The 26,310-nt window shown below is 47.5% G+C and overlaps 1 protein-coding gene across 1 annotated transcript in view; it reads left to right on the forward strand.

The window, feature by feature from the left end:
* The window catches only part of LOC122919390 (H-2 class II histocompatibility antigen, E-S beta chain-like), a 49,798-nt gene that overhangs the window by 12,924 nt on the left and 10,564 nt on the right, over positions 1-26,310 (forward strand). Inside the window, exon 2 of the mRNA XM_044268389.1 lies at positions 18,091-18,366. Within this exon, the coding sequence (XP_044124324.1) occupies positions 18,091-18,366 (276 nt within the window). The remainder of the gene's footprint in view (positions 1-18,090; positions 18,367-26,310) is intronic.

Genomic DNA, 26,310 nt, shown 5'->3' on the forward strand with positions numbered 1-26,310 from the left:
ATGGAGTTTTGAGAACAGCCAAGCAAGTGTGCATCTTGGGAGATGTAGTGTTACCACAGCTGGAGTGCCGGAGGTTAGCCATCACAGGCCTAGGCTATAAGAAGATTGCCAACACCCGGAGACTGAGCTGCAGCACGGCGGCCAAGACCATACAGTGGTTTAACAAGAACAGGCCTCACCCTGGTCGACCACAGAATTTGAGTGCACGTGCTCACCATCATATCCAGAGTTTGTCTTTTCAAAATAGATGTATGAGTGCTGCCAGCATTGCTGCAGAGGTTACAGGGGTGGGGGGTCAGCATGTCAGTGCTCAGACCATACGCCGCACACTGCATCAAATTGGTCTGCATGGCTGTTGTCCCAGAAGGAAGATGATGCACAAGAAAGCACGCAGTTTGCTCATGATAAGCAGACTAAGGACATGGATTACTGGAACCACGTCCTGTGGTCTGATGAGACCAGATAAACTTTTTTGGTTCAGTTGGTGTCAAGCTTGTGTGGCGGCAGCCAGGTGAGGCGTACGAAGACAAGTGTGTCTTGCCTACAGCCCAGCATGGTGGTGGGAGTGTCATGGTTTGGGGCTGCATGAGTGCTGCCGACTGTGGGGAACTACAGTTCATTGAGGGAACCATGAATGCCAACATGTACTGTGACATACTGAAGCAGAGCATGATCCCCTCTCTTCAAAAACTGGGCCGCAGGGGAGTATTCCAACATGATAACGACCCCAAACACACCTCCAAGACGACCACTGCCTTTTAAAGAAACTGAGGGTAAAAGTGCTGGACTGGCCAAGCATGTCTACAGACCTAAACCCTATTGAGCATCTGTGGGGCCTCCTCAAATGGAAGAGGATTCCAGTGGCAACCTGTGAAGCTCTAGTGAACTCCATGTCCAAGAGAGTTAAGACAGTGCTGGAAAATAATGGTGGCCACATAAAATATTGACACTTTGGGCACAATTTGGCCATTGTCACTTAGGGGTGTACTCACTTTGTGGCCAGTGGTTTAGACATTAATGGTTGTATGTTGAGTTATTTTGAGGGCACAACAAACTTACACTGTTATACAAGCTGTAGACTGACTGCTATACATTGTATCAGTGTCAGATCTTCAGTGTAGATAGAAGATAGAAGAAAATATTTACAAAAATGTGAGGGGTGGACTGACGTGTGAGATACTGTAGCTGCTGCTCCGGCCCTTCATGTTTCCTCTCATTCCTCCATCTTCCAGTTCCCAGCTACTTCCAAATAGACAATCAGGTGTTTTTTTTTCACCCTTCAGGTGTGTCTTTTGGGTCAATGACGTTAGATTTCTCTATAGGGGAAAAAAGCACCTGAAAATTGCTCTGGATAAGTCATCAGTATCTGATTGGTGAGGGTCCGACACCAGGGACCCCGCCGATCAGCTGTTTGAGAAGGCATCGGCAGTCGCAGCTCACCAAGCACAGCGCCGTACATTGTATAGTGGCTGTGCTTGGTATCGCATCTCAGCCCCATTCACTTCAATGGAGCTGAGCTGCGCCTAGGCCACGTGACCAATGAATGTGATATCATATGGCCTAGGAAAAGCTGAGAGAAGGACGCAGCGTTATTGTGAGTGCCGGTGCCTTATGAAACAGCTGATCGTGGGGGTCCTGGGTGTCATACCCCCACAGATAAGATACTGATGACCTATCCAGTCTGTCACATGGCCTGCAAGACAAAGCGGCAAACTTATGTAGTGGCCTGCGCTTCTATCTAACTGTGGCACTTCCTCCAGCAGCACAGAGGGACTTGAGACCGGCATCCAAAATGTTGGTCTTAATAAATGCCCCCTGCAGTAAACCTGCAAACCATCTGTGCACTGAAGCACCTAGGAGTCTTCTCCATCAGACGCCAAGCTTAGGAGCGCTAGTTATACATTAGCATACAGTGCATGGACTGTCTGCAGGTTTATGATGGGGATTGGGTGCTGAGAGAAAAATTACGTGTTTGGAATCAGCATTTTTTCACCTATCCAGTCATCAAAGTGTCTTCATGAGGTTTTCCATGTTGACACAACCAAGAAGGCAAGACGTGGTAATCCTAAGCAAATGTATATAATTAGTGGTGATCAGCCATATACTAAGTACTAACCAGCTGCCATACGACTCTACTAGGGTTGAGCGAACCTGAACTGTAAAGTTCGGGTTCGTACCGGACTTTAGGATTTTTGGACCCCGGCACCGAACCCGAACATTTCAGTAAAAGTTCGGGCTCGGTGTTCGGCGCTTTCTCTGCGCTTTTTGAAAGGCTGCAGAGCAGCCAATCAACAAGCGCTTAACTGTCTGACCTTAGCCAAAAAACTGATTTGCCAGATTTGCCAAAAAACTGTATTTTCCTGATCTGCAAGTGTTAAATTTAAGTTTAATATATACAGCTTTGCAACATCTGGATAAGGCTACTTTCACACTTGCGGCAGGACGGATCCGACAGGCTGTTCACCCTGTCGGATCTGTCCTTCCGCTGTTTCGCCGTGCCACCGCTCCGTCCCCATTGACTATAATGGGGACGGGGGCGGTGCTCCGGCGCAGTACGGCAGTGCACAGCGAAAGGACGCCGGACTAAAAGTCCTGCATGTCCGACTTTTTAGTCCGGCGGCCTCTGGCCGCGAACTGCCATACTGTGCTTTGCCGGAGCGCCGCCCCGTCCCCATTATAGTCAATGGGGATGGAGCGGCGGTCCGGCGGCACGGCGAAACAGCGGAAGGACGGATCCGACAGGGTGAACAGCCTGTCGGATCCGTCCTGCCGCAAGTGTGAAAGTAGCCTTAGTCAGTGTGCAATTGAAGCTAGAAATACACCCATCATTTTCTGGGGTTTTAAAAACACACTTTTTTGACAAAAAACACTATTTTCAGGGCTTGCAGCATCAGCACGTATGAAATTACAGGCTTATACTGTATACTGCTGTCGAATTCAGTTGTTAAACAAACACTCGTTTGGGCCCAAAAAAAATTAGTTGGCAGCCTTTGATGCAGATGTCATTGTGAGATACACCCTTAATTCATTTGGGTTAGATTCAGAGATTTGAAATACCGCCATTTTGTGCACCAATATTGAATTCAGCCCTACACTGGTTCAAGCCCTGTGAGATACACCCTCTACATACAGGGGTTTGATTCAGGCATTTGAAATACAGCCATTTTGGGCAAATAAATATTTCCTTCAGGCCTACTGTGGGTCAGGCCGTGTGAGATACACCCTTTACATACAGGGGTTTGATTCAGGCATTTGAAATACAGCCATTTTGGGCAAACAAATCTTTAATTCAGGCCTACTGTGGGTCAGGCCGTGTAAGATACGCCCTTTACATACAGAGGTTTGATTCAGGCATTTGAAATACAGCCATTTTGGGCAAAGAAATCTTTAATTCAGGCCTACTGTGGGTCAGGCCGTGTGAGATGCACCCTGTATATACAGGGGTTTGATTCAGGCATTTGAAATACAGCCATTTTGGGAAAACAAATCTTTAATTGAGGCCTAGTCTGGTTCATGCCATGTGAGATACACCTTTTATATACTGTCGTTCTATTCTACTATTAATTAAACACCCATTTAGGGCAAGATCCTAAATTCGAGAAATATGAGGAGAGCATCAAATAAGGGACGTGGCCCAGGTCGTGGTGCTGCTGGTGGAGCTCCTGTTGCAGGGAGAGGACGTGGTCGATCTGTGCCAGCTATATACACAAGTGAAAACCCTTCCTCAGGTGCGAGTAGGCGACAGAACCTGCAGCGGTATTTGGTCGGGCCTAATGCAGCTCTACGAATGGTGAGGCCTGAACAAGTACAGGTGATAGTATATTGGGTTGCTGACAGTGGATCCAGTTCCTTCACATTGTCTTCCATTCAGTCTCCTGCTGAAAGACCACAGTTGGCACCTGCAGCCGATGTCCATCAGTCTTTCACCTCACCCCCTTGCAAATCAGCCAAGCAGTCTGAGCCCCAAGTCATGCAGCAGTCTCTTCTGCTTTTTGATGACTCTGTTAGCAGGGTTTCCCAGGGACATCCACATAGCCCTGCCCCAGAAGTGGAAGAGATTGAGTGCACCGATGCCCGACCACTTATCTTTCAAGATGAGTACATGGGAGGACCATCGCAGCACGTCTCGGATGATGACGTCTCGGATGATGACGAAACACAGGTGCCTACTGCTGGGGCTTTCGAAAGTGTGCAGACCGACAAGGAAGGCAGGGGTGAAGACTAGGTGGAAGATGAAGTGGAGGACGATGAGGTCCTCGACCCCACATGGAATCACGGTCATGCGAGTGACCTATGTAGTTCGGAGGAAGAGGCAGTGGTCGCACAGAGCCACCAGCACAGCAGAAGAGGGAGCAGGGTGCAAAAGCGGAGCGGCCGTCCTCTAGACAGTACGCCTGCTACTGTCCAACGCAGCAAGGGACTGAGCACACCAAAGCCAGCTCCAAGGAGTGCCATGGCGTGGCAGTTCTACAGACAATGTGCTGACGACAAGACACGAGTGGTTTGCACACTGTGCAATCAGAGCCTGAAGCGAGGCATAAACGTTCACAACCTGAGCACAACCTGCATGACCAGGCATTTAAGTGCAAAGCATGAGCTGCAGTGGAGTAGACACCTCAAAAACCAAGAAAGGTCTCTGGCTCCTCCTGCTTCCTCTTCCTCTTCTGCTGCAGTCTCGGCCTCTTCATCCACCTCTGGAGTGACAGTGCCACCTGCCACCTCGCAAACAGAGGATCTGACAGCAACACCAGCATCTGGGTCACCAAGAATCTCCACAATGTCCCATGGAAACGTTCAGCTCTCCATCTCCCAAACACTAGAGAGGAAGAGGAAGTACCCCCCTACCCACCCGCGATCCCTAGCCCTGAATGCCAGCATTTCTAAATTACTGGCCTTTTAAATGCTGTCATTCCGTCTGGTGGAGACAGATAATTTTAAAGGCCTTATGGCGACCATCCCTTACCTGCACAACCAAGTAGGGGACAAAATCAGGTGTGCACTGTGCAACGCCATCTGTGGCAAGGTGCACCTGACTACGGGTACGTGGACCAGTAAGCACGGTCAGGGCCGTTATATCTCCATAACAGCACACTGGGTAAATGCAGTGGCGGCTAGGCCTGAGGTGGATAGCAGTTTGGCGCATGTCCTTCTGCAACACGCCAGACCTGCAGGGTATGACGAAGTGAGGTCACAGTTATGGGCAATCGAGGGTACTCACTATATTTGCGGAACCCTGGGCAGGCGCGTGGCAGTGAAGGAGAGGTAGACACGGTTCCTCTGGGGCACGCTCTGTAGATAGGGACCAGGCCTGATGGTAGTTGAGGTGCCCTGGATGTTACAGGTATTTCATGTGCCTGGGGCAAGGTCCCTGTGGTAATTCGTGACGCCAGTGCCTTTGGACGGTGGCACGCCGGTTGGTGGTTGGAATGATGAAGGTACGCAAGTATGCAGTGAACCAAACATAAACTTTACTGGACAATCCAACTTTGTACAGCAGGTGTAGCACAGTCTCTGTATTACAGTTCCACAAAAGGGGCTTATTCACAAATATGGCAGGCAACAGTCATGCAAGTTACACTGAGGGTAAATTCCACAAGCACTCAGCAGCAGGTTGTAAGTTCACACTGTCCTTTCTAGAACTCCTACTCTGGCTTGATAACTCCCAAGGCCCGGATGCCTAAAAGGGTGGCTTTTATCCTTGGTTACTTCCTTCCTCAGGTATTATACTACTTGCAATGGTTTCTAAGTTCCTCTGCCTATCAGGGGCACTTGGCTTACCCTGGGATGCCTCCTCCCATCAGGTGGATAACTGTCGGTTTCTCCCAGGAGGTTGAATCCTGCAACTGGGGTATCTCTTCAGAGCTAACTTAGGCTCTCTTGTTCTTCAGGCAAGCTGGAGCTTCTCAACAGCCTCCTGGACATCACTAGCAGCCAGGGCTATCCAGCTGCATGTCAGGAGCAGGCTTCTTAACCTGTGTCTTCTCAGACTCCTGGCTCTGCACTCACTCTCCCTGTCTGGGCCTGGACATTTATACTAGGGGCTCCCTATCTCCCTCTAGTGTCTGGGATGTCTAACTACACCCTCTAGGCCTGCTGCTGCATTAGACAGGGGTACATTGCATATAACAATACATTAAAACATACATTAAATGCAGAATAAAATATGACATTTCTGTTCCTTGTGAGTAAGAGTAATGCGCACACCAATTGACCCTTGTGTAGTGCCCACCCATACCTAGTGGGACACTACATACCCCCACGCTATAACGTTGCCCGTCCTCGGCGCAACATGGAGGGTCCCTGCACAGCTGGATACTGCATCTGTAATGAGGACAATAAAGCAAAGCAGGAAAACACATCTACATTTGCAAAATATACATTATATGTATACATATATTAGGCAGTTCCACTGGAATAGGAGCAAGTAATGGTGAAAAGGGGCGTCGTTCTCTTCTCTCAGGATAAAACAATGGGAACAGGGGCGCTGACCTGGCACAGCGTAACAATAAATACCAGGATAGTCTATATAATACTTTTTAAGTGCAAATTGTCCATGGGAAATGTAAAACATTAAATAACAATTCTTTGGAGGCTCAAGGCATATCAAATGAGTCCGTACCCAGGTTCTTTTCTTTCTTGTTTAATCCACAGTTAAATAGAGATAGAAGATCTTAGGAATCATTGCAAGAATCACAGAGGCTCGCACGAGGTGAAGTCCATCTCTGGGCACAATACTTTAAAATAGTAGCAAAATCTCAGAGGCTCATGTGCATTTGAGTCTATTCCCTGGGCCCAATTCCTTTAAATTCCAGTTGCATAATAAAATGACAGCACATAAAATAGTCCACATTATTTAAATGGCATACACATAGAAATAAGTGCTGTAATACCCTTAATCAACCTGAAGAGGGGGTTAAAGGGTTAAGAGGTGCAACATGAAAACAGGCACAACTGGGTTTTCACTCTGAGAAAGCAGGCAGGAGGTCCTGTAAACAAGATGGCCTTGCTGCACGTGGTATTTTCAGTGGCTCACCGCCTCCACTGAGCCGTGGGTAACTGGCAGCAGCAACAGAGGGCCAAAACAACAAAGGACTCCTGTCCTGGAAGGGTTAAATCTTCTTTAGGATCCCTTGGCAAATAAAGCAAACATCAAGGGCCTAGCAGGCCAATTCACAGGGGCATATCATATTCACTTTGCATTTCAGTGGTGCTCCCTGGCTCCATTTGTATATTGGGCCTGTACTGAGGTTCAATCGATTGATGTGCCCACAACACAGTATTGGGGGGCAACTGCAACATAAACGGACCCCTAATAGGTATAGGCCCCATAGGCCTAGGGGTAATCACAGTCGCTGACCTCACCGGAGCAGGCATGAAAATCGTAGGCTGCTGCACTGGCCTGGGTACCGCTGCTGCAAGCGGTCCGGTGGGTTCTGGGACGACTGGCTCTGTGCGCCGGTGCACAGCATATGAGGATCCCACCGCAGGTGCCGGTACTAAGCAGGGACGACTGGCAGGGACAGGTACTCTCACCTTTGGCCCGGAGACGTCCGGGTCCTTACGTTGTAGGCCAGGTGGAGTCCGGATCCTGGCGGTGGCAAGCTGGCGTAGCTCCCGCAGTTTCAGCTCCAGCCGCACGATCTGGTCGTCCAGGCTTTCGGAGTCGGGATCGCTGGTCTCCGCTGTCGTTGTCGGCACTTGGGCGGTGGGTGGTTCGTCCTGCGCAGCCGCTGCAGGCTCAGGTGAGGCGTCCGCTTTCCTCCCTCTGCGGATATTCTCCAGGGCAGCTTTAAATCTCTCTGCATCCTGAAGCTCACGGACAGTTTTCTCCCTGCGAGGCAACTCAGGTGAGGGCCATGGGCTAACCCTCTTCTCTACCACTGTCGGCTGCCAGAACACATTTGGGCCAATGAAAGAGCCCCGTTCTTGGAAGGCGTGATGGGCCGGTCCTGGAGAGCATTCAGATTCACGCTCGCAGCCAGGGTTGTCCTCCGGAGAGCGCACAGACTCACGCTCGCAGCCAGAGTAGTCCTCATCAAAGTCCCAGTCCTCTGTCTTCTTCTTAGGACGGGACACGGCAGTGGCGTAGGGGCCTCGCAGGCCCTCAGCAGGGGTAAATTCAACCTCCTCTCCCTCGCGGAGGTTGTGTAGACGTTCTGGGAGGTAACTCCGCTTGACGGACCTCCTGTTGACATATAAGTCTCGTCCAGTCAGGTAGTCTTTAATGAAACCGAAGCCTCGGTCCTTGTCAAAGGCCACAACCAACCCCCTTCTCCTTTCCAGGCGGGGTTGTGTGTCGGTGTGGCACTCGTGAACGGTCTTTGCCAGTTCTTCATAGTATATCTTAGTTTTGGTTGTCTTCTTTATGGCGGCCTCCCGGATCTCTGCCATCAATGCGGTCCACTTGAACGAGGGCTGGAAGAAGTCTCTCCAGGAGCCATAATAGGTCTCCGGTTGCGTCCTCTGTGGCGGGCAGGCGGGTCTCTCCGGTCCCGGAGAGTAGGCCGGTGGAGCGTCCTCTTGCTCAACACCAGTCACATTCATGGTTAATAAGTCAGGCGCGGACATATCAGCAGGAAAGTCCTCACTCCTCAACATGCTCGATCCTTCTCTGGAGAGCGACAGGGTGGCGCCAATAAGTTCAGACAGATCCTCCCATTGCACTGGGAGGCCGCCCCCCAGGTACTCCAGTATGGGGGAGGCGGAGTCCATCACAGCAGACATGCAAATGTCCAGACAGGGCGGTGGCGCCAGCATACAGCCTTCCCGCACTTTTAGCAGAAGGCGCCAATTTTTACCGCCAATTTAAGATGAAGATGACGCAGCAAACAATTTCAAGCAAGCTCAGCGGCCATCTTTGAGCAAAATAGCTGTCTATTCACTGACAGCAAGCGGTGGCTTAAATAAGTAGAAAACAGTCCACACAATGCTATTTTCACACCGCAATCAGTACAGTTCACTTTGGCCCAGCAATTTTCAATAAAACAATTGGGGCATGTCACTTTAAGATAACTTTTAGCACACAGTTCTTAAATCCGCTATGGCGCAGGAATATTCGGATCCTGTTCGTGACGCCAATTTATGCAACACGCCAGACCTGCAGGGTATGACGAAGTGAGGTCACAGTTATGGGCAATCGAGGGTACTCACTATATTTGCGGAACCCTGGGCAGGCGCGTGGCAGTGAAGGAGAGGTAGACACGGTTCCTCTGGGGCACGCTCTGTAGATAGGGACCAGGCCTGATGGTAGTTGAGGTGCCCTGGATGTTACAGGTATTTCATGTGCCTGGGGCAAGGTCCCTGTGGTAATTCGTGACGCCAGTGCCTTTGGACGGTGGCACGCCGGTTGGTGGTTGGAATGATGAAGGTACACAAGTATATAGTGAACCAAAACGTAAACTTTACTGGACAATCCAACTTTGTACAGCAGGTGTAGCACAGTCTCTGTATTACAGTTCCACAAAAGGGGCTTATTCACAAATATGGCAGGCAATAGTCATGCAAGTTACACTGAGGGTAAATTCCACAAGCACTCAGCAGCAGGTTGTACTTTGACACTGTCCTTTCTAGAACTCCTACTCTGGCTTGATAACTCCCAAGGCCCGGATGCCTAAAAGGGTGGCTTTTATCCTTGGTTACTTCCTTCCTCAGGTATTATACTACTTGCAATGGTTTCTAGGTTCCTCTGCCTATCAGGGGCACTTGGCTTACCCTGGGATGCCTCCTCCCATCAGGTGGATAACTGTCGGTTTCTCCCAGGAGGTTGAATCCTGCAACTGGGGTATCTCTTCAGAGCTAACTTAGGCTCTCTTGTTCTTCAGGCAAGCTGGAGCTTCTCAACAGCCTCCTGGACATCACTAGCAGCCAGGGCTATCCAGCTGCATGTCAGGAGCAGGCTTCTTAACCTGTGTCTTCTCAGACTCCTGGCTCTGCACTCACTCTCCCTGTCTGGGCCTGGACATTTATACTAGGGGCTCCCTATCTCCCTCTAGTGTCTGGGATGTCTAACTACACCCTCTAGGCCTGCTGCTGCATTAGACAGGGGTACATTGCATATAACAATACATTAAAACATACATTAAATGCAGAATAAAATATGACATTTCTGTTCCTTGTGAGTAAGAGTAATGCGCACACCAATTGACCCTTGTGTAGTGCCCACCCATACCTAGTGGGACACTACACTTCCACCACTGAGGATTGTAGGACGCTTCAGTTTGCGTCCTGTTGCTTCCTCCTCCTACTCTGCTTCCTCATCCTCCACCAGCTCCTCATCCGGTCAGCGTAACACCTTCACCACAAACTTCAGCACAGCCAGGGGTAAACAACAGCAGGCAGTTTTAAAACTTATCTGTTTGGGGGACAAACCCCACACCGCGCAGGAGCTGTGGATGGGCCTTGAACAACAGACTGATGAGTGGTTTGTGAGTGCTGCTGCATAAAGTGCGGGCCGTCTGTTCGCGCTTTCGGCGTTCTCACCCTGCTGCTGCTCGCCTGTCAGCGCTGCAGTGTAACTTCGGCCTTCCCGCTCACCGCCTCATATGCGACGTGCCCACAAGGTGGAACTCCACCTTGCACATGCTGGCCAGACTGTGCGAGCAGCAGCAGGCGATAGTGGAGTTTCAGCTGCAGCACGCACGGGTGAGTCGCTCGGCGGAACAGCACCACTTCACCACCAATGCAAGACCTGTGTTCCTTGTTGCGCTGTTTCGAGTACTCCACCAACATGGCCAGTGCCGATAACGCCGTTCTCAGCGTTACTATCCCACTTCTATGCCTCCTTGGAAAAACGCTCCTGGCGATGATGAAAGAGGATGTGGCACACGAGGAGGAGGAAGAGGGATCATTTCGTAGGGTTTCCGGCCAGTCATTCCCAAGTGGCTCCGAGGGTGGGTTCCTGCACCCACAAACCCAAGGTACACAATTGTCCAGCCAGGGCACAGTTCTGGAGGATGACGAGGTGGAGGATGAGGAGGAGGAGATTGAGGAGGAGGAGGAACCATGTTCACAGCAGGGTGGCTCCCAGACCAGCTCATGGCCATCACTGGTGCGTGGCTGGGGGGATACAGAGGACACAGACGATACACCTCCCACAAAGGACAGCTTTTCGTTGCCTCTGGGCAGCCTGGCACACATGAGCGATTACATGCTGCAGTGTCTCCGCAATAACCGCCGAGTTGTTCACATTATAACTTGTGCTGATTACTGGGTGGCCACGCTGCTGGATCCCCGTTACAAGGACAATGTACCGTCCTTAATTCCCTCACTGGAGCGTGATCGTAAGATGCGCGAGTACAAGGGCACTCTGGTAGACACGCTGCTGGTGGCATTCCCACCTGACAGCGGGGGCACAGTGGAAGCACAAGTGGAAGGCAGAGGAAGAGGTCGCCAACGCAGCTGGGTCACCGCCAGCACCTCAGAAGGCAGGGTTAGCATGGCCCAAATGTGGAAAAGCTTTGTCAGCACAACAACCAGCACCACCATCTGATATGGAACGTCTTAGCAGGATGCAGCATTTCACCAACATGGTGGAGCAGTATGTGTGCACACGCCTACACGTACTGAATGACTGGTCTGCCCCCTTCAACTTCTGGGTCTCCAAATTGGGCACATTGCCTGAGCTTGCCCTTTACACCTTGGAGGTGCTGGCCTGCCCTGCAGCCAGTGTATTATCTGAACATGTGTTTAGCACGGCAGGGGGCGTCATCACTAGTGATGAGCGGCAGGTGCCATATTCGATTTTGACTAAATTCGCGAATATTCGATAGAATATTCGTTTTATATTCGTCGAAATCGAATATTCGTCATTATTCTAGTTATCGCGATTAATATGCGATTTAAATAATCGCGTATTGCAATTTTAACTTAAAAGGCTACTCAGCTATTGTAATAGCAATGCGATTAATTCAAGTTATAATAATCGACTTTCGATTTCAACTTAGCACTGCTATATTCCATATTCGTTAATTCCAGCCTAATATGGAATATAGCAGGTCCAAGTTGAAATCGCAATTCGATTATTATAACTTGAATTAATCGCATGGCGATTTCAACTTAGCACTGCTATATTCCATATTAGGCTAGAATTAACGAATATAGCAGTACTAAGTTGAAATCGCCATGCGATTCCTTCGAGTTATATTAATCGCATTGCGATTTCAACTTGGACCTGGTTTACTATGGTTGGCTTCAATGGCTTGGTAGAATTAGCGAATATGACGAATATATTCGTTATATTCCACAAAACGAAGATAACGAAGTATTCTCCATCTTCGTTTTAGCTACCTATTCATCAACTTCGCTAATTCTAGCAATCATATAGGAAAGTTTACTATAGAGACAGCTAAGTTTAATTCGCTATGCGATTATATTACTTTGCTTTTTTTTAATAAATAGAATAATTATAATAATTATCAGGTATTATAATTATTTTATTTATTAAAAAAAAAAAAAAAGTAATATAATCGCATAGCGAATTAAACTTAGCTGTCTCTATAGTAAACTTTCCTATATGATTGCTAGAATTAGCGAAGTTGATGAATAGGTAGCTAAAACGAAGATGAAGAATACTTCGTTATCTTCGTTTTGTGGAATATAACGAATATATTCGTCATATTCGCTAATTCTACCAAGCCATTGAAGCCAACCATAGTAAACCAGGTCCAAGTTGAAATCGCCATGCGATTAATATAACGAAGTAATCGCATGGCGATTTCAACTTAGTAATGCTATATTCCGTGCTCATGGAGCGTCCCCATCACTATGGGAACGACTTCATATACTAGAATGTACTGTCGGATTTGAGAATTACGTTGAAATCGCAATTCGATTATTTCAAGTTATAATAATCGAATTGCGATTTCAACTTAGCACTGCTATATGCCATTAGGCTAGAATTAACGAATATGGAATATAGCAGTACTAAGTTGAAATCGCAATTCGATTATTATAACTTGAAATAATCGAATTGCGATTTTAACGTAATTCTCAAATCCGACAGTACATTCTAGTATATGGAGACGTTCCCATGGTGATGGGGACGCTCCATGAGCACGGAAGTCGGCAGAAGCAGCAACGGGCACTGACTGGAGCAGCCAGGAAGCCAGGAATCCAAAGGACAGGTAAGAACAACTTTAGGGAAATGGGAAAGGAAAAAATATAACAATTAAAAAAAAAAAAAAAAAGAATATTCAAAATATCGAATTTATAGCACTATATTCGAAATATTTGCGAATTAGCGAAGTGCCGATATTCGCAAAAAAAATTCGATATTCGAATATTCGCGCTCAACACTAGTCATCACAGACAAGCACAGCCGCCTGTCCACAGCTAATGTGGACAAGCTCACGTTCATTAAAATAAACCAGGCATGGATCCCTCAGGACTTGTCCGTACCTTGTGCAGAATAGACATGTATACCGACACTAACCAGCCATTGTTATACTGCAGCGCAATTGCTCATTCTTGTATTTTGGATATTTCACACTCTTTTAGAGTCTACCCTCATTTAAAAAAAAAATATTAAGACCAAAAACCTGTGTTGGCTACCTCGTCCTCCTCCACCGCCGCTTCCACCTACACCGATACGCCTACCGTCTCCTCAAACTCCTACTCCATATGGAACTCCACCTCAAAAATCCAATTTAATTTTTTTATTTGTACGTATTTTATTTTATATCATTTCACTACTTTGTCATTTACATTTTTGGGTGAAATTCACCAATTTTTGGGTGTATAGTACCACTGCTATACCTAGTAGACCGGTTAAACAAAAAAAATTGTCATTAACATTTTCAGGTGAAATTCACCAATTTTTGGGTGTATAGTACCACTGCTATACCTAGTAGGCCGTTTAAAACAATAATAATTGTCATTAACATTTTCTGGTGAAATTCACCAATTTTTGGGTGTATAGTACCACTGCTGTACCTAGTAGGCCGTTTAAAAAATAAAATAAAATTGTCATTAACATTTTCGGGTGAAATTCACCAATTTTTGGGTGTATAGTACTACTGCTATACCTAGTAGACAGGTTAAACAAAAAAATTGTCATTAACATTTTCGGGTGAAATTCACCAATTTTTGGGTGTATAGTATCACTGCTATACCTAGTAGACAGGTTAAACAAAAAAAGAATTGTCAATAACATTTTCGGGTGAAATTCACCAATTTTTGGGTGTATAGTACCACTGCTATACCTAGTAGACAGGTTAAACAAAAAAAATTGTCATTAACATTTTCGGGTGAAATTCTCTAATTTTTGGGTGTATAGTACCACTGCTATACCTAGTAGGCCATTTAAAAAATAAAATTGTAATTAAAATTTTCGGGTGAAATTCACCAATTTTTGGGTGCTATACCTAGTAGGCCGTTTAAAAAATAATAATAATTGTCATTAACATTTTCTGGTGAAATTCACCAATTTTTGGGTGTATAGTACCACTGCTATACCTAGTAGACAGGTTAAACAAAAAAAAATTGTCATTAACATTTTCTGGTGAAATTCACCAATTTTTGGGTGTATAGTACCACTGCTATACCTAGTAGACAGGTTAAACAAAAAAAATTGTCATTAACATTTTCGGGTGAAATTCTCTAATTTTTGGGTGTATAGTACCACTGCTATACCTAGTAGACAGGTTAAACAAAAAAAAAATTGTCATTAACATTTTCTGGTGAAATTCACCAATTTTTGGGTGCTATACCTAGTAGGCCGTTTAAAAAATAATAATAATAGTCATTAACATTTTCTGGTGAAATTCACCAATTTTTGGGTGTATAGTACCACTGCTGTACCTAGTAGGCCGTTTAAAAAATAAAATAAAATTGTCATTAACATTTTCGGGTGAAATTCACCAATTTTTGGGTGTATAGTACTACTGCTATACCTAGTAGACAGGTTAAACAAAAAAATTGTCATTAACATTTTCGGGTGAAATTCACCAATTTTTGGGTGTATAGTATCACTGCTATACCTAGTAGACAGGTTAAACAAAAAAAGAATTGTCAATAACATTTTCGGGTGAAATTCACCAATTTTTGGGTGTATAGTACCACTGCTATACCTAGTAGACAGGTTAAACAAAAAAAATTGTCATTAACATTTTCGGGTGAAATTCTCTAATTTTTGGGTGTATAGTACCACTGCTATACCTAGTAGGCCATTTAAAAAATAAAATTGTAATTAACATTTTCGGGTGAAATTCACCAATTTTTGGGTGCTATACCTAGTAGGCCGTTTAAAAAATAATAATAATTGTCATTAACATTTTCTGGTGAAATTCACCAATTTTTGGGTGTATAGTACCACTGCTATACCTAGTAGACAGGTTAAACAAAAAAAAATTGTCATTAACATTTTCTGGTGAAATTCACCAATTTTTGGGTGTATAGTACCACTGCTATACCTAGTAGACAGGTTAAACAAAAAAAATTGTCATTAACATTTTCGGGTGAAATTCTCTAATTTTTGGGTGTATAGTACCACTGCTATACCTAGTAGACAGGTTAAACAAAAAAAAATTGTCATTAACATTTTCTGGTGAAATTCACCAATTTTTGGGTGCTATACCTAGTAGGCCGTTTAAAAAATAATAATAATAGTCATTAACATTTTCTGGTGAAATTCACCAATTTTTGGGTGTATAGTACCACTGCTATACCTAGTAGACAGGTTAAACAAAAAAAATTGTCATTAACATTTTCGGGTGAAATTCTCTAATTTTTGGGTGTATAGTACCACTGCTATACCTAGTAGACAGGTTAAACAAAAAAAATTTGTCATTAACATTTTCGGGTGAAATTCACCAATTTTTGGGTGTATAGTACCACTGCTATACCTAGTAGGCCATTTAAAAAAATAAATTGTAATTAACATTTTCGGGTGAAATTCACCAAGTTTTGGGTGTACAGTACCACTGCTATACCTAGTAGACAGGTTAAACAAAAAAAAAATTGTCATTAACATTTTTGGGTGAAATTCACAAATTTTTTGGTGTGATGTAACACTCCTATACCTAGTAGACCTAAAAAAAAAATTCAAATTTGTCTTTTACATTTTCTGGTGAAATTCATCAATTTTTCGGTCGTGAACATCACGGGGACGTGCGACATGGTGGGGCAGTAAGTGTGCACACGCCTACACGAACTGACTGACCGGGGTCAGCCCCTGCAACTTCTGGGTCTCCAAATTGGGCACATGGCTCCTTTACCCCTTGGAGGTGCTGGCCTGCCCTGCAGCCGATGTATTGTCTGAACACGTGTTTAGCACGACTGCAGGGGGTTATCACAGGTTATATTTCCCAATGTTTTGGGGTGTACCCTAATTTAAATAAATTTTAATACAGTTTAAACCAAAAAGCAGTGTAGGCTACCTCCTCCACCGCCGCTTCCACCTACACCGCAACATCCACCGCCTCCTCAACCTCCTACTCCATATAGACCTGGTCCTCCTAGATCAAGATTATTATTTTTTATTTTTATGTATTTTATGTTATTTTAAGTCAGTTCCCTATCCACATTTGTTTGCAGAGCACTTGCCATGCTCTTAACCACATTTTGATGCCATTTGCAGCCCTCTAGCTCTTTCCATGACATTTTTACAGCCATTTTAGTGCTCAAAAGTTCGGGTCCCCATTGACTTCAATGGGGTTCGGGGTCAAGTTCGGGTGCCGGACTCGAACTTTTTTCTCAAGTTCGTCCGAACCCGTCAAACCCGAACATCCAGGTGTCCTCTCAACTCTAAACTCTACCTTTTTGAGCTCACTGACACTTTGGAGAGGCTGGCAGTGAGACATTGACCAGATGGGTATGAACAGCAACCAGAATCCCGCTATAGCATCTCATCATTTCCTATAGAATACCGACAAACATTTGATTGTGGGGATGGAGGCCAAAAAAGAACTAGAATAAAATAAGCCTGTGCAAAGTTAGTCTCTGTTTAGTGACACAAAAAACTTCTGCTCATATGCATGACATTACCATGGTTTACATGTATCACAACTACTAAAGAATACGGAACAACCTGTTCTAGGTGCTGAAATGGGCTGGGGCTCACTATTTAGGTCTCTGACATTGAGAGCAGACGCCTGGTGCTGTCCGTGTCTGTACGGCTGCCTTCACACTGTGCAGAAGTTTTTTTTTGTGGATTTTTCTGTGGATATTGTGTGTGAATAATGCTGATTTCTGTGCTGATTACATCTCCAGTGAAATGAATACAGACATTCAGCTCCAGGAAATCTGCAACAACACGGGGGAAGGTCTTTACGGTGTGGATTTTGTTAAAGGAACATTCTGCAAGGTGTGAAGGCGCCCTAACTCAGCGCAGCGTCTCTGGAAAATATGGACGCCGCCTGTGCGCATTCCACACTTTTCTTACTCCCATCAATAGAAATGACTTTTCTTGCACACAATACAGAGCAGAATAGGCCGTGTTTTATCATTTAACAGTCACACAGATCCGCAAAAAATACAGATGTGTGCATGGCGGCAAAGACATAAACAGGTCAGAGTTCTGTCTGCAAACAGACGCAGAGACAGCACACAGATAAACGTGAGGTTGTGTGTAGGGAAGTAGATTCAGGAAGGGCAGCACAGATGAGAGGAGGGTGTATCTCAGTCCTTTTTATGTGTGTCACAGGCCCTGGGAACTGCATACATTTCACAGAGACATTGTTAGCACTTTCACCACCAAACTGCAGATAAATATTTTCACTTATTGATATTTGAATCTCAGTTTTCAATATAAATATTAACTAAACAGATAACACTTGCTGCTGATCAGTCCAAGAAGAATTCATGCTTTTCAGATGTAGAACGCTTGTCATTGTGATTACTAAAACGGCCACTAGAGGGAGCGCTGCTCGCTGGCTTCTGAGCCGCGGTCACTGCTGACTGTCCGGTGTCCGCCCGCTCTCTGCTCCTGACTGTCCGGTGTCCGCCCGCTCTCTGCTCCTGGCTGTTCTGCGGCACTGCCGGCCTCAGGTGTCTGGGATCGTTGATTCCCTGTGTGACCCCAGTCATCCTGCTGAGCCTGCACTGAGCACGAGGCGGTCTTAACACACATGACCTCTCATCTCTTCTCATCCACAGACGTCAGAGATTTCGTACTAGCAACAACCAAGGAATGTCACTTTCTGAACAGGACTAAACAGGTGCGGCTTCTGGAGAGATATTTCTACAATCAGGAGGAGTTCGTTTACTTTGACAGCGACAAAGGATATTTCGTAGCGAAGACTGAGCTCGGGAAACCGGATGCAAAATTATGGAACGAAAATAAGGATCTCATAGAACAGAGGAAGAGCGCAGTGGAGACATACTGTAAATACAACTATGGAATCATACACAGTATCACTGCCGACCGGAGAGGTGAGACCCTGTATATACTGTATTATACAGCACATATTACATGTAGTATATACAGGAGGAGACATAATAATAATATACACAGTATCACTGGTGACCGGGGAGGTGAGACCCTGTATATACTGTATTATACAGCACATATTACATGTAGTATATACAGGGGGAGACATAATAATAATATACACAGTATCACTGGTGACCGGAGAGGTGAGACCCTGTATATACTGTATTATACAGCACATATTACATGTAGTATATACAGGAGGAGATATAATAATATACACAGTATCACTGGTGACCGGAGAGGTGAGACCCTGTATATACTGTATTATACAGCACATATTACATGTAGTATATACAGGAGGAGACATAATAATATACTCAGTATCACTGGTGACCGGAGAGGTGAGACCCTGTATATACTGTATTATACAGCACATATTACATGTAGTATATACAGGAGGAGACATAATAATAATATACACAGTATCACTGGTGACCGGAGAGGTGAGACCCTGTATATACTGTATTATACAGCACATATTACATGTAGTATATACAGGAGGAGATATAATAATATACACAGTATCACTGGTGACCGGAGAGGTGAGACCCTGTATATACTGTATTATACAGCACATATTACATGTAGTATATACAGGAGGAGACATAATATACACAGTATCACTGGTGACCGGAGAGGTGAGACCCTGTATATACTGTATTATACAGCACATATTACATGTAGTATATACAGGAGGAGATGTAATAATAATATACACAGTATCACTGGTGACCGGGGAGGTGAGACCCCTGTATACACTGTATTATACAGCACATATTACATGTAGTATATACAGTACAATACAATTCTCCCCTCCGGTATCATCATCCCGAAACCCCCAACCCCCCCCCCCCCCTCAGCTTCTTCCACGTCGGCCCCTCCACCAGTACCTCCGCACCCTGCCCGGTCATCTGCCTCCTCTCCTGCCGCTTCCGTCTCGCCGTCATGCGGCGGCCCGGAAGTCGGCGGGAGCGGGCGCTACTGTCTCCGGCTGTACTTCCACAGCTGGAAGTTGCTCAACAGTTCTTCCTTTCTCTCCCACCACTTGTGGATGTGAGAATATTTGCTCATAAAATGTTCACATCTGGGAATTAAAAAGCTTCAAGGGGTACTCCCATCTAGGACATAGCGCGGATCAGCTGTCGGTGTCAAACAGTTGTAGGGGGGGGGGGGGTACCTGCAGCTATCTCCAGAATGAAGGGGAGAAGCACTGCGCATACGCGGGCGCCCTCTGTAGGGGGGTTTTTGAAGATAGCCCAGCATGCTTGCTCAGCTGTCTGGGGAGCTCCCATAGCGATAAATGGAGGGCGCCTTGCGCCTGCGCAGTGTGCTCCCCTTCACTTTCAGTCCTGTTCTGGAGATATGGGACCTGCACCCATCTTAGACTGATGCGTATCACCCCCTGACCAGTGAACCAATTTAGCTGGACAGAGGAACGCAGGTCTCAGATGTAGCAGAGCTGGGTGTTCCTGTCACACACAGCTCTGCTGTCCGGCAACTTCCCGCGGCCATTTCAGCTCTGCTGATCTGCTGAGACAGTTGCCTTCTGGAGGCCACCTTCACCTTGGGCCGTCCCTTGCCCAGAACATTGATGCTCACCAGCTGACTGTATTTGTGCTGCCCCTTTGCTGGGTCGTCCGGGGTCACGGATGCCTTGCGGCTCCTTGGGGAGGGGCCCACGCTCGTCCAGGGCTCGCCCCTGTCACGCGGCCGCTCCGTCTGCACCGCACGTGACCTGAGGGTGGGCGGGGCGCTGCTTCCGGGGGACGCCTGTCTTCGTGGTCCCGGGGGACCCCCTCTGGTACTGCCTTTATTAACAGTTGTTGAAGCCGCGCCATTGGTCGCAGGTGCCACACAGCGTGTTTGACTTGCCGGGCCCCGCAGTTGCGGCCGCATCCGTGCGGCGTTACGATCACTTATTTCGGTGAAGTGTTGGCAACCATGCTTTTTGTGATGGAAGGAAGTCTCTAGCGGCTTGAAGGTCTCTCCCGCAACAGCCGCGACAAGACTTCGTTTTATCTCAAAACCGGTACACCAGTCCCGTCAGTGCTCGGTATTAAATATCATTCAATTCCATCCGGAATGACCATGATTCAGATGAACATTCCGTTCCAGTCTGGCCAGTACCGCTGGTCAGTAGCTTTCACATGCATGTTGATTTCGGCACACCAGGTCAAAAAAAAAAAAAAAAAGGAACCTGATACGCTCAGGTTCCCATACGTCCATCTATCATCTTCTCCTGTCCGCAGGAACGCCCTGCCTTCTTCACGCTACTTTCCTCTCTTTCTTGTATGTCGGATCCCAACCGCCTGATTCGCTCAGGTTCCACACCCCCACCCCATCTGTCAGGGGTCTTTCCCTCGTCTGGCTCCAGATAGGCTCTGGATTCCCTCCTTTCCATGTGCCGTTTCCTTGTTTCTATTTCTCCTGGGTCCTGTCCCTGTCTCTTTTGTCTTTTCCTCGGGTCACGCAACCCATGTCTCTTCACGCTTGGTGCGCCGCGTCACGCGTTCTTACACCAACCAGGTACGCCCTGGACCATTCCTCGTCCTCTTCTACATGTCTCCTGCCCCGGTCATCCTCAGGTCACCCAGGATCGCCCTGGTACACGTTTTTCACTCAGCAGACCTCTCGCAGCTAGTCTTTCCATCCAATGGTTCATGGTCCCGTGCTCCATTACCCCGGTCATGCCACCGGTCCCGCCCGTTCCGCGCATCCCCCATACCGTGCCCGCTTCCGCAGCAATCAACATCATTTCCGGCACCGGTCCTATCCCATGAACAACTGGACGCTTCCCAGTCACGGTTCATGAAGTCAACATGTACGGTCTTGTTCTTTTAGGTGCTAAGCTAACTCACGGGTTCCCGTTAGAGTTTCAATCGTCTTTTTCCAGGTAAGTAGAAAGCACGATTCGCTATTCTGGCCTCCCGGCATAGCCAGTCGTGGCATCATATACCGTTCCTTTTAGGTGAAGTAGTGACAAACTCGGCTTCGCCAGATTTTCCGTCCCCTTTAAATTGCGGCGAGAATGGCTCAGGTGAATTAAGGTAAGTTGATAAATCGCGCCTAGCAAGGGGACCACGCTTCCTCTGGTCACCGCCCAGACGTAAGACACCCCCTTCCCCGCTACGCGCATTCTTCAGTAATACTGCCCAAGCCCCATCTCACTTCCCCCTCCAGCTTTCGTCATCTCCCTCTTCGTTTTTCAGCTCAAAACATGTCCCACGTTTCCGATCTCGAGGACGCTCTATCGACCGTAGAGTCCACGGTATCGGAACGAGCAAGTCGTTCATCTTACCGGACATGGACCATCCCCAAGATGATCGCCGAGCTGAACAAGCGAGGAATCCGCCGTTCGGCTACAGCCCGAAAGGCCGAATTATATCGCCTCCTGTTTCCAGAGCCATCCACAGGGTCCACGAAGCAAGTCTCCATGTCAACTATACAGTTGTCACTAACGCAACTGCACGCTACGATCAATAACCTGTCCAGTTCCATCTGCGACATAAACACCAGGCTCCAGGCAGTCGAAAGCAGGGACGCCTCGCCTGCCGCTCCCACCAGTCCCGCCCCTGGTCCTTCCACTTCCCGGCCGTCTTCCCCAGGTAGGTTGTCCGGGACCCCCGAAATAGCACCGTCCTTTTTCGTCCCAGAAAATTTGCGCAGGGACATACTCGCAGGCAAGGACGTGAACCTGGCGGCGGTCCTCATCTCCACGCATGACACGGTGGAAAACAGGACCATCGCATGCGGTGATGTGTCCGTAGTTCTGAAGGCCAAAGACACCCACCTGAACAAGAAACTCTCCATCCCAGAGTTCGTGCTCGCGTTCAGCCTCTATCGGGACATCATCTGCTCGGCACATCCAGCCAGAAGAGAGGAGCTGGACGCATACTTGTACAGGGTTACGGAGCTCGGGCACAAATACGGAGGATTCGCTTTCTACGACTATCATCGGTCATTTTCGGCGAAGGCAGCTGCAGCCCTCGCCCAGTTCCAGCATATCACCAACTGGGCTTCTCTAGACATGGAGCTATTCTGCAGACATTTTGCCGGTCTCAGGTCACCATATTGCTCCAACTGCCAGTCAGTTCTGCACGCATCCGACTGGTGCCCAAACTCCCATGTCACCTCCCAGCCCAAACAGCAGCCCAGCACTTCTGCCCCCCAGAAGCCGGGTTCGCTCCTGGATAAATTAGGTCGCCCCATTGTGTACCTGGGTAAAAACCAGTTGTGCAATAACTTCAATTCCATTTTCTGCAACTACAGCAAATGCAAGGCACTCCACATATGTTCCACCTGCTTCCGGGCCCACCCCCAGTCCTCCTGCTCCCAGCGCTCGGGTAAAAGCTGACTAGCCAACATCAATGTCCCCCCTCCTTGTCTCCCTCCTCAAAACCCACCACAATCCCGCCTTCGTCGATTTCCTGCATTCCGGTTTTTCCACAGGCTTCCACACCGGTCTAGTCACCTTGCCTTGGGATTCCTGGGAGGCCCCCAATCTCATGTCGGCCATGGAGGACCCGGCCTCGGTGGATTCTCTTCTGCAGGTCGAGCTGCAGAAGGGTTTCATCATAGGCCCTTTTCCCACCCCTCCCTTCCAGGTCTACAGGGTGAGCCCTATTGGGTTGGTCTGCAAAAAAAACACCAATAAAATACGTTTAATCTACGATTTGTCAGCGCCTCATGCATCCAGCGTCCCGAGTCTCAACTCCTTGATCCCGTCGGAAGAATACTCCATGCACTACTCTTCCCTGGATGAAGCCATTCAACTCATCTTACAGGTAGGGGCGGGCGCTTGGCTCTCAAAAGCGGACATCTCAGACACTTTTAAGCTATTGCCAATCCAACCCCACCTCTGGCGGTTTCACGGGATCAAATGGAGGGACCAGTACTATTTTGCCACCCGCCTCACGTTCGGGTCAAAGAGCAGCCCCTGGCTCTTTGATCAGTTCGCCCAGGCCCTCCACTGGATCCTGGTAAACCACGGCAACTGTCCCAGGGTCATACACTACCTTGACGATTTCTTACTGGTCGAGAACCCCAACCACGTGCCCGACAGATTGGAAAGTCTCCTCAGCATTTTCTCCGCCTTACAGGTCCCAGTGGCGCCATCAAAGGTTGATGGCCCTAACACAGTCATCACCTTCTTGGGTATCTCGTTAGATACCTGCAGAATGGAAGCCAGACTCCCAGAGGACAAACTAGTCAGACTCCAAACATCCATTTCCACTCACATAGGATCCAGGACCATTTTCAAGGGCGACCTGCAGTCACTACTGGGCTCTCTCAACTTTGCAACCCGCATCATGCCACAGGGGCGATCCTTCACAGCAAGACTCCTCCAATTGTTACCTACAGCCACAACTCAAGACTCGCTGATTCAACTGGACCGTGAAGCCCTGGCCGACCTAGACATGTGGAGGGTCTTCCTGTCGGCATGGAATGGCATCTCCATGTTCGTCCCTCGCTGGAGTCCCACCTGTCCGACCGTGTATTCCGATGCGGCCGCATCCGTCGGGTTCGGTGCTTTATTCGGCCACCAGTGGTTCGCTGATTCCTGGCCCTCCCAAATCCACTCGGACCCTCAAGCCATCCAGTCCTCTCCTCTCCTAGAGTTGTACCCCATTGTGGCAGCCGTACAAGTATGGGGCGAAGAATGGAGCAACATGCCGGTATGTTTCATCACCGACAACCACACGGTCGTCGACATCATCGCTAAAGGCAGATCCAGCTCGCCCAAAGTCATGCGCTTCCTGCGCAGACTCACCTGGCTAGCCCTCAAATACAATTTTCATATTTCTTGCACCCACATCCAGGGCGTCAGGAACGTCGCAGCAGATGCCTTGTCTCGCCTAAATCTAACTCTCTTCTTCCAGGTCATGCCACAAGCCGAGAGAATCGGGATTCCCCCCCGGACTTCGGCTCCCTGATCCTGGACTAGACAGGCATTTATTCATGGCTCAAACTCTCATCCGCAAGTCCCTGTCCGAAAACTCCACAAGGAATTACCAGTCAGGTTGGAAAGCTTTCAAAGTTTTTCGTCACCTTCACCCCAGGGGCAACGTAAGCGAAACCACATTCATCATGGCTTTCCTAGCATACTGCCACAAGGACCTACACCTTTCATTCAGCACCATCAGGTCATATTTGTCAGGGGTCCAGCATCACCTCATGATCCGTCACCCAGACAGCAACTCAATCTTTTCTTCCCACGCCATCAAAGCCATACTGCGGGGTATTCAGAAGAGCTCACACAAATCCGAACCCGCCAGGCAACCCATCTCCGGGGACCTGTTCAGGAAACTCTCATCTTCCCTAGACGGCAGTCCTTTTGGCCATTTCAGAAGCTGCATCCTCAAAGCCGCCCTCTACCTAAGTTTCTACGGCTTCCTCCGGCCCGGGGAATTCACCGGCACCTCTCCTCACAACACAGGCCCCGCACTGAACCAACTCACCCGCAGTCACGAGCATTTCACCTTCACCTTGCCAGTCTCCAAAACCTCACAAACTGGGCCCCCGGTGCGCATAGAATACTTCCCTACCACCAACTCCTGGTGTCCCGTGGCCGTCCTCAACAGGTTACTAACCACCCTGGGCAACCGGGCTCCCGCCAGCCCTCTCCTTCCTTTCCCATCACGGCCACTCACGTCCTCGCAGTTCATCAAACACATTCGCAGCCTCGCGTCAGGGTTAGGGTTCAACCCCCAGGCCATCACAGGCCAATCATTCAGGATCGGAGCCGCCTCCGCCGCCTCCAAACATGGGGTCCCAGCCCACATCATACGCAAAATGGGTCGCTGGAAGTCCTCCTGTTTCTTGCAATACATCCCGCATCCAAAAGCCGAAATCGCCAGAGCTTTCTCTGACTTGGTTTTGTAATACCATCATCCACAATAAAGAGTTGTATCCTAACCATTCCTACTTGTATTTTTGCCCCCTTTATTTGACCTACCCTCGTCACGTGGCTACAGGCACACCACCAGTCACTTTAGCTAGATTAGGTTCAGTCCCACTCACCAGGCTTTGCGCCGTAGCCAGGACCACAAACTGTATTATACAGCACATATTACATGTAGTATATACAGGAGGAGACATAATAATAATATACACAGTATCACCGGTGACCGGAGAGGTGAGACCCTGTATATACTGTAGTATACAGCACATATTACATGTAGTATATACAGGAGGAGACAAAATAATAATATACACAGTATCACTGGTGACCGGAAAGGTGAGACCCTGTATATACTGTATTATACAGCACATATTACATGTAGTATATACAGGAGGAGACATAATAATAATATACACAGTATCACTGGTGACCGGAGAGGTGAGACCCTGTATATACTGTATTATACAGCACATATTACATGTAGTATATACAGGAGGAGACATAATAATAATATACACAGTATCACTGGTGACCGGAGAGGTGAGACCCTGTATATACTGTATTATACAGCACATATTGCATGTAGTATATACAGGAGGAGACATAATAATAATATACACAGTATCACTGGTGACCGGAGAGGTGAGACCCTGTATATACTGTATTATACAGCACATATTACATGTAGTATATACAGGAGGAGACATAATATACACAGTATCACTGGTGACCGGAGAGGTGAGACCCTGTATATACTGTATTATACAGTACATATTACATGTAGTATATACAGGAGGAGACATAATAATAATATACACAGTATCACTGGTGACCGGAGAGGGGAGACCCTGTATATACTGTATTATACAGCACATATTACATGTAGTATATACAGGAGGAGACATAATAATAATATACACAGTATCACTGGTGACCGGGGAGGTGAGACCCCTGTATATACTGTAGTATACAGCACATATTA

The sequence above is a fragment of the Bufo gargarizans genome, chromosome 9 (assembly GCF_014858855.1).
Source record: "Bufo gargarizans isolate SCDJY-AF-19 chromosome 9, ASM1485885v1, whole genome shotgun sequence".
Lineage (NCBI taxonomy): Eukaryota > Metazoa > Chordata > Amphibia > Anura > Bufonidae > Bufo > Bufo gargarizans.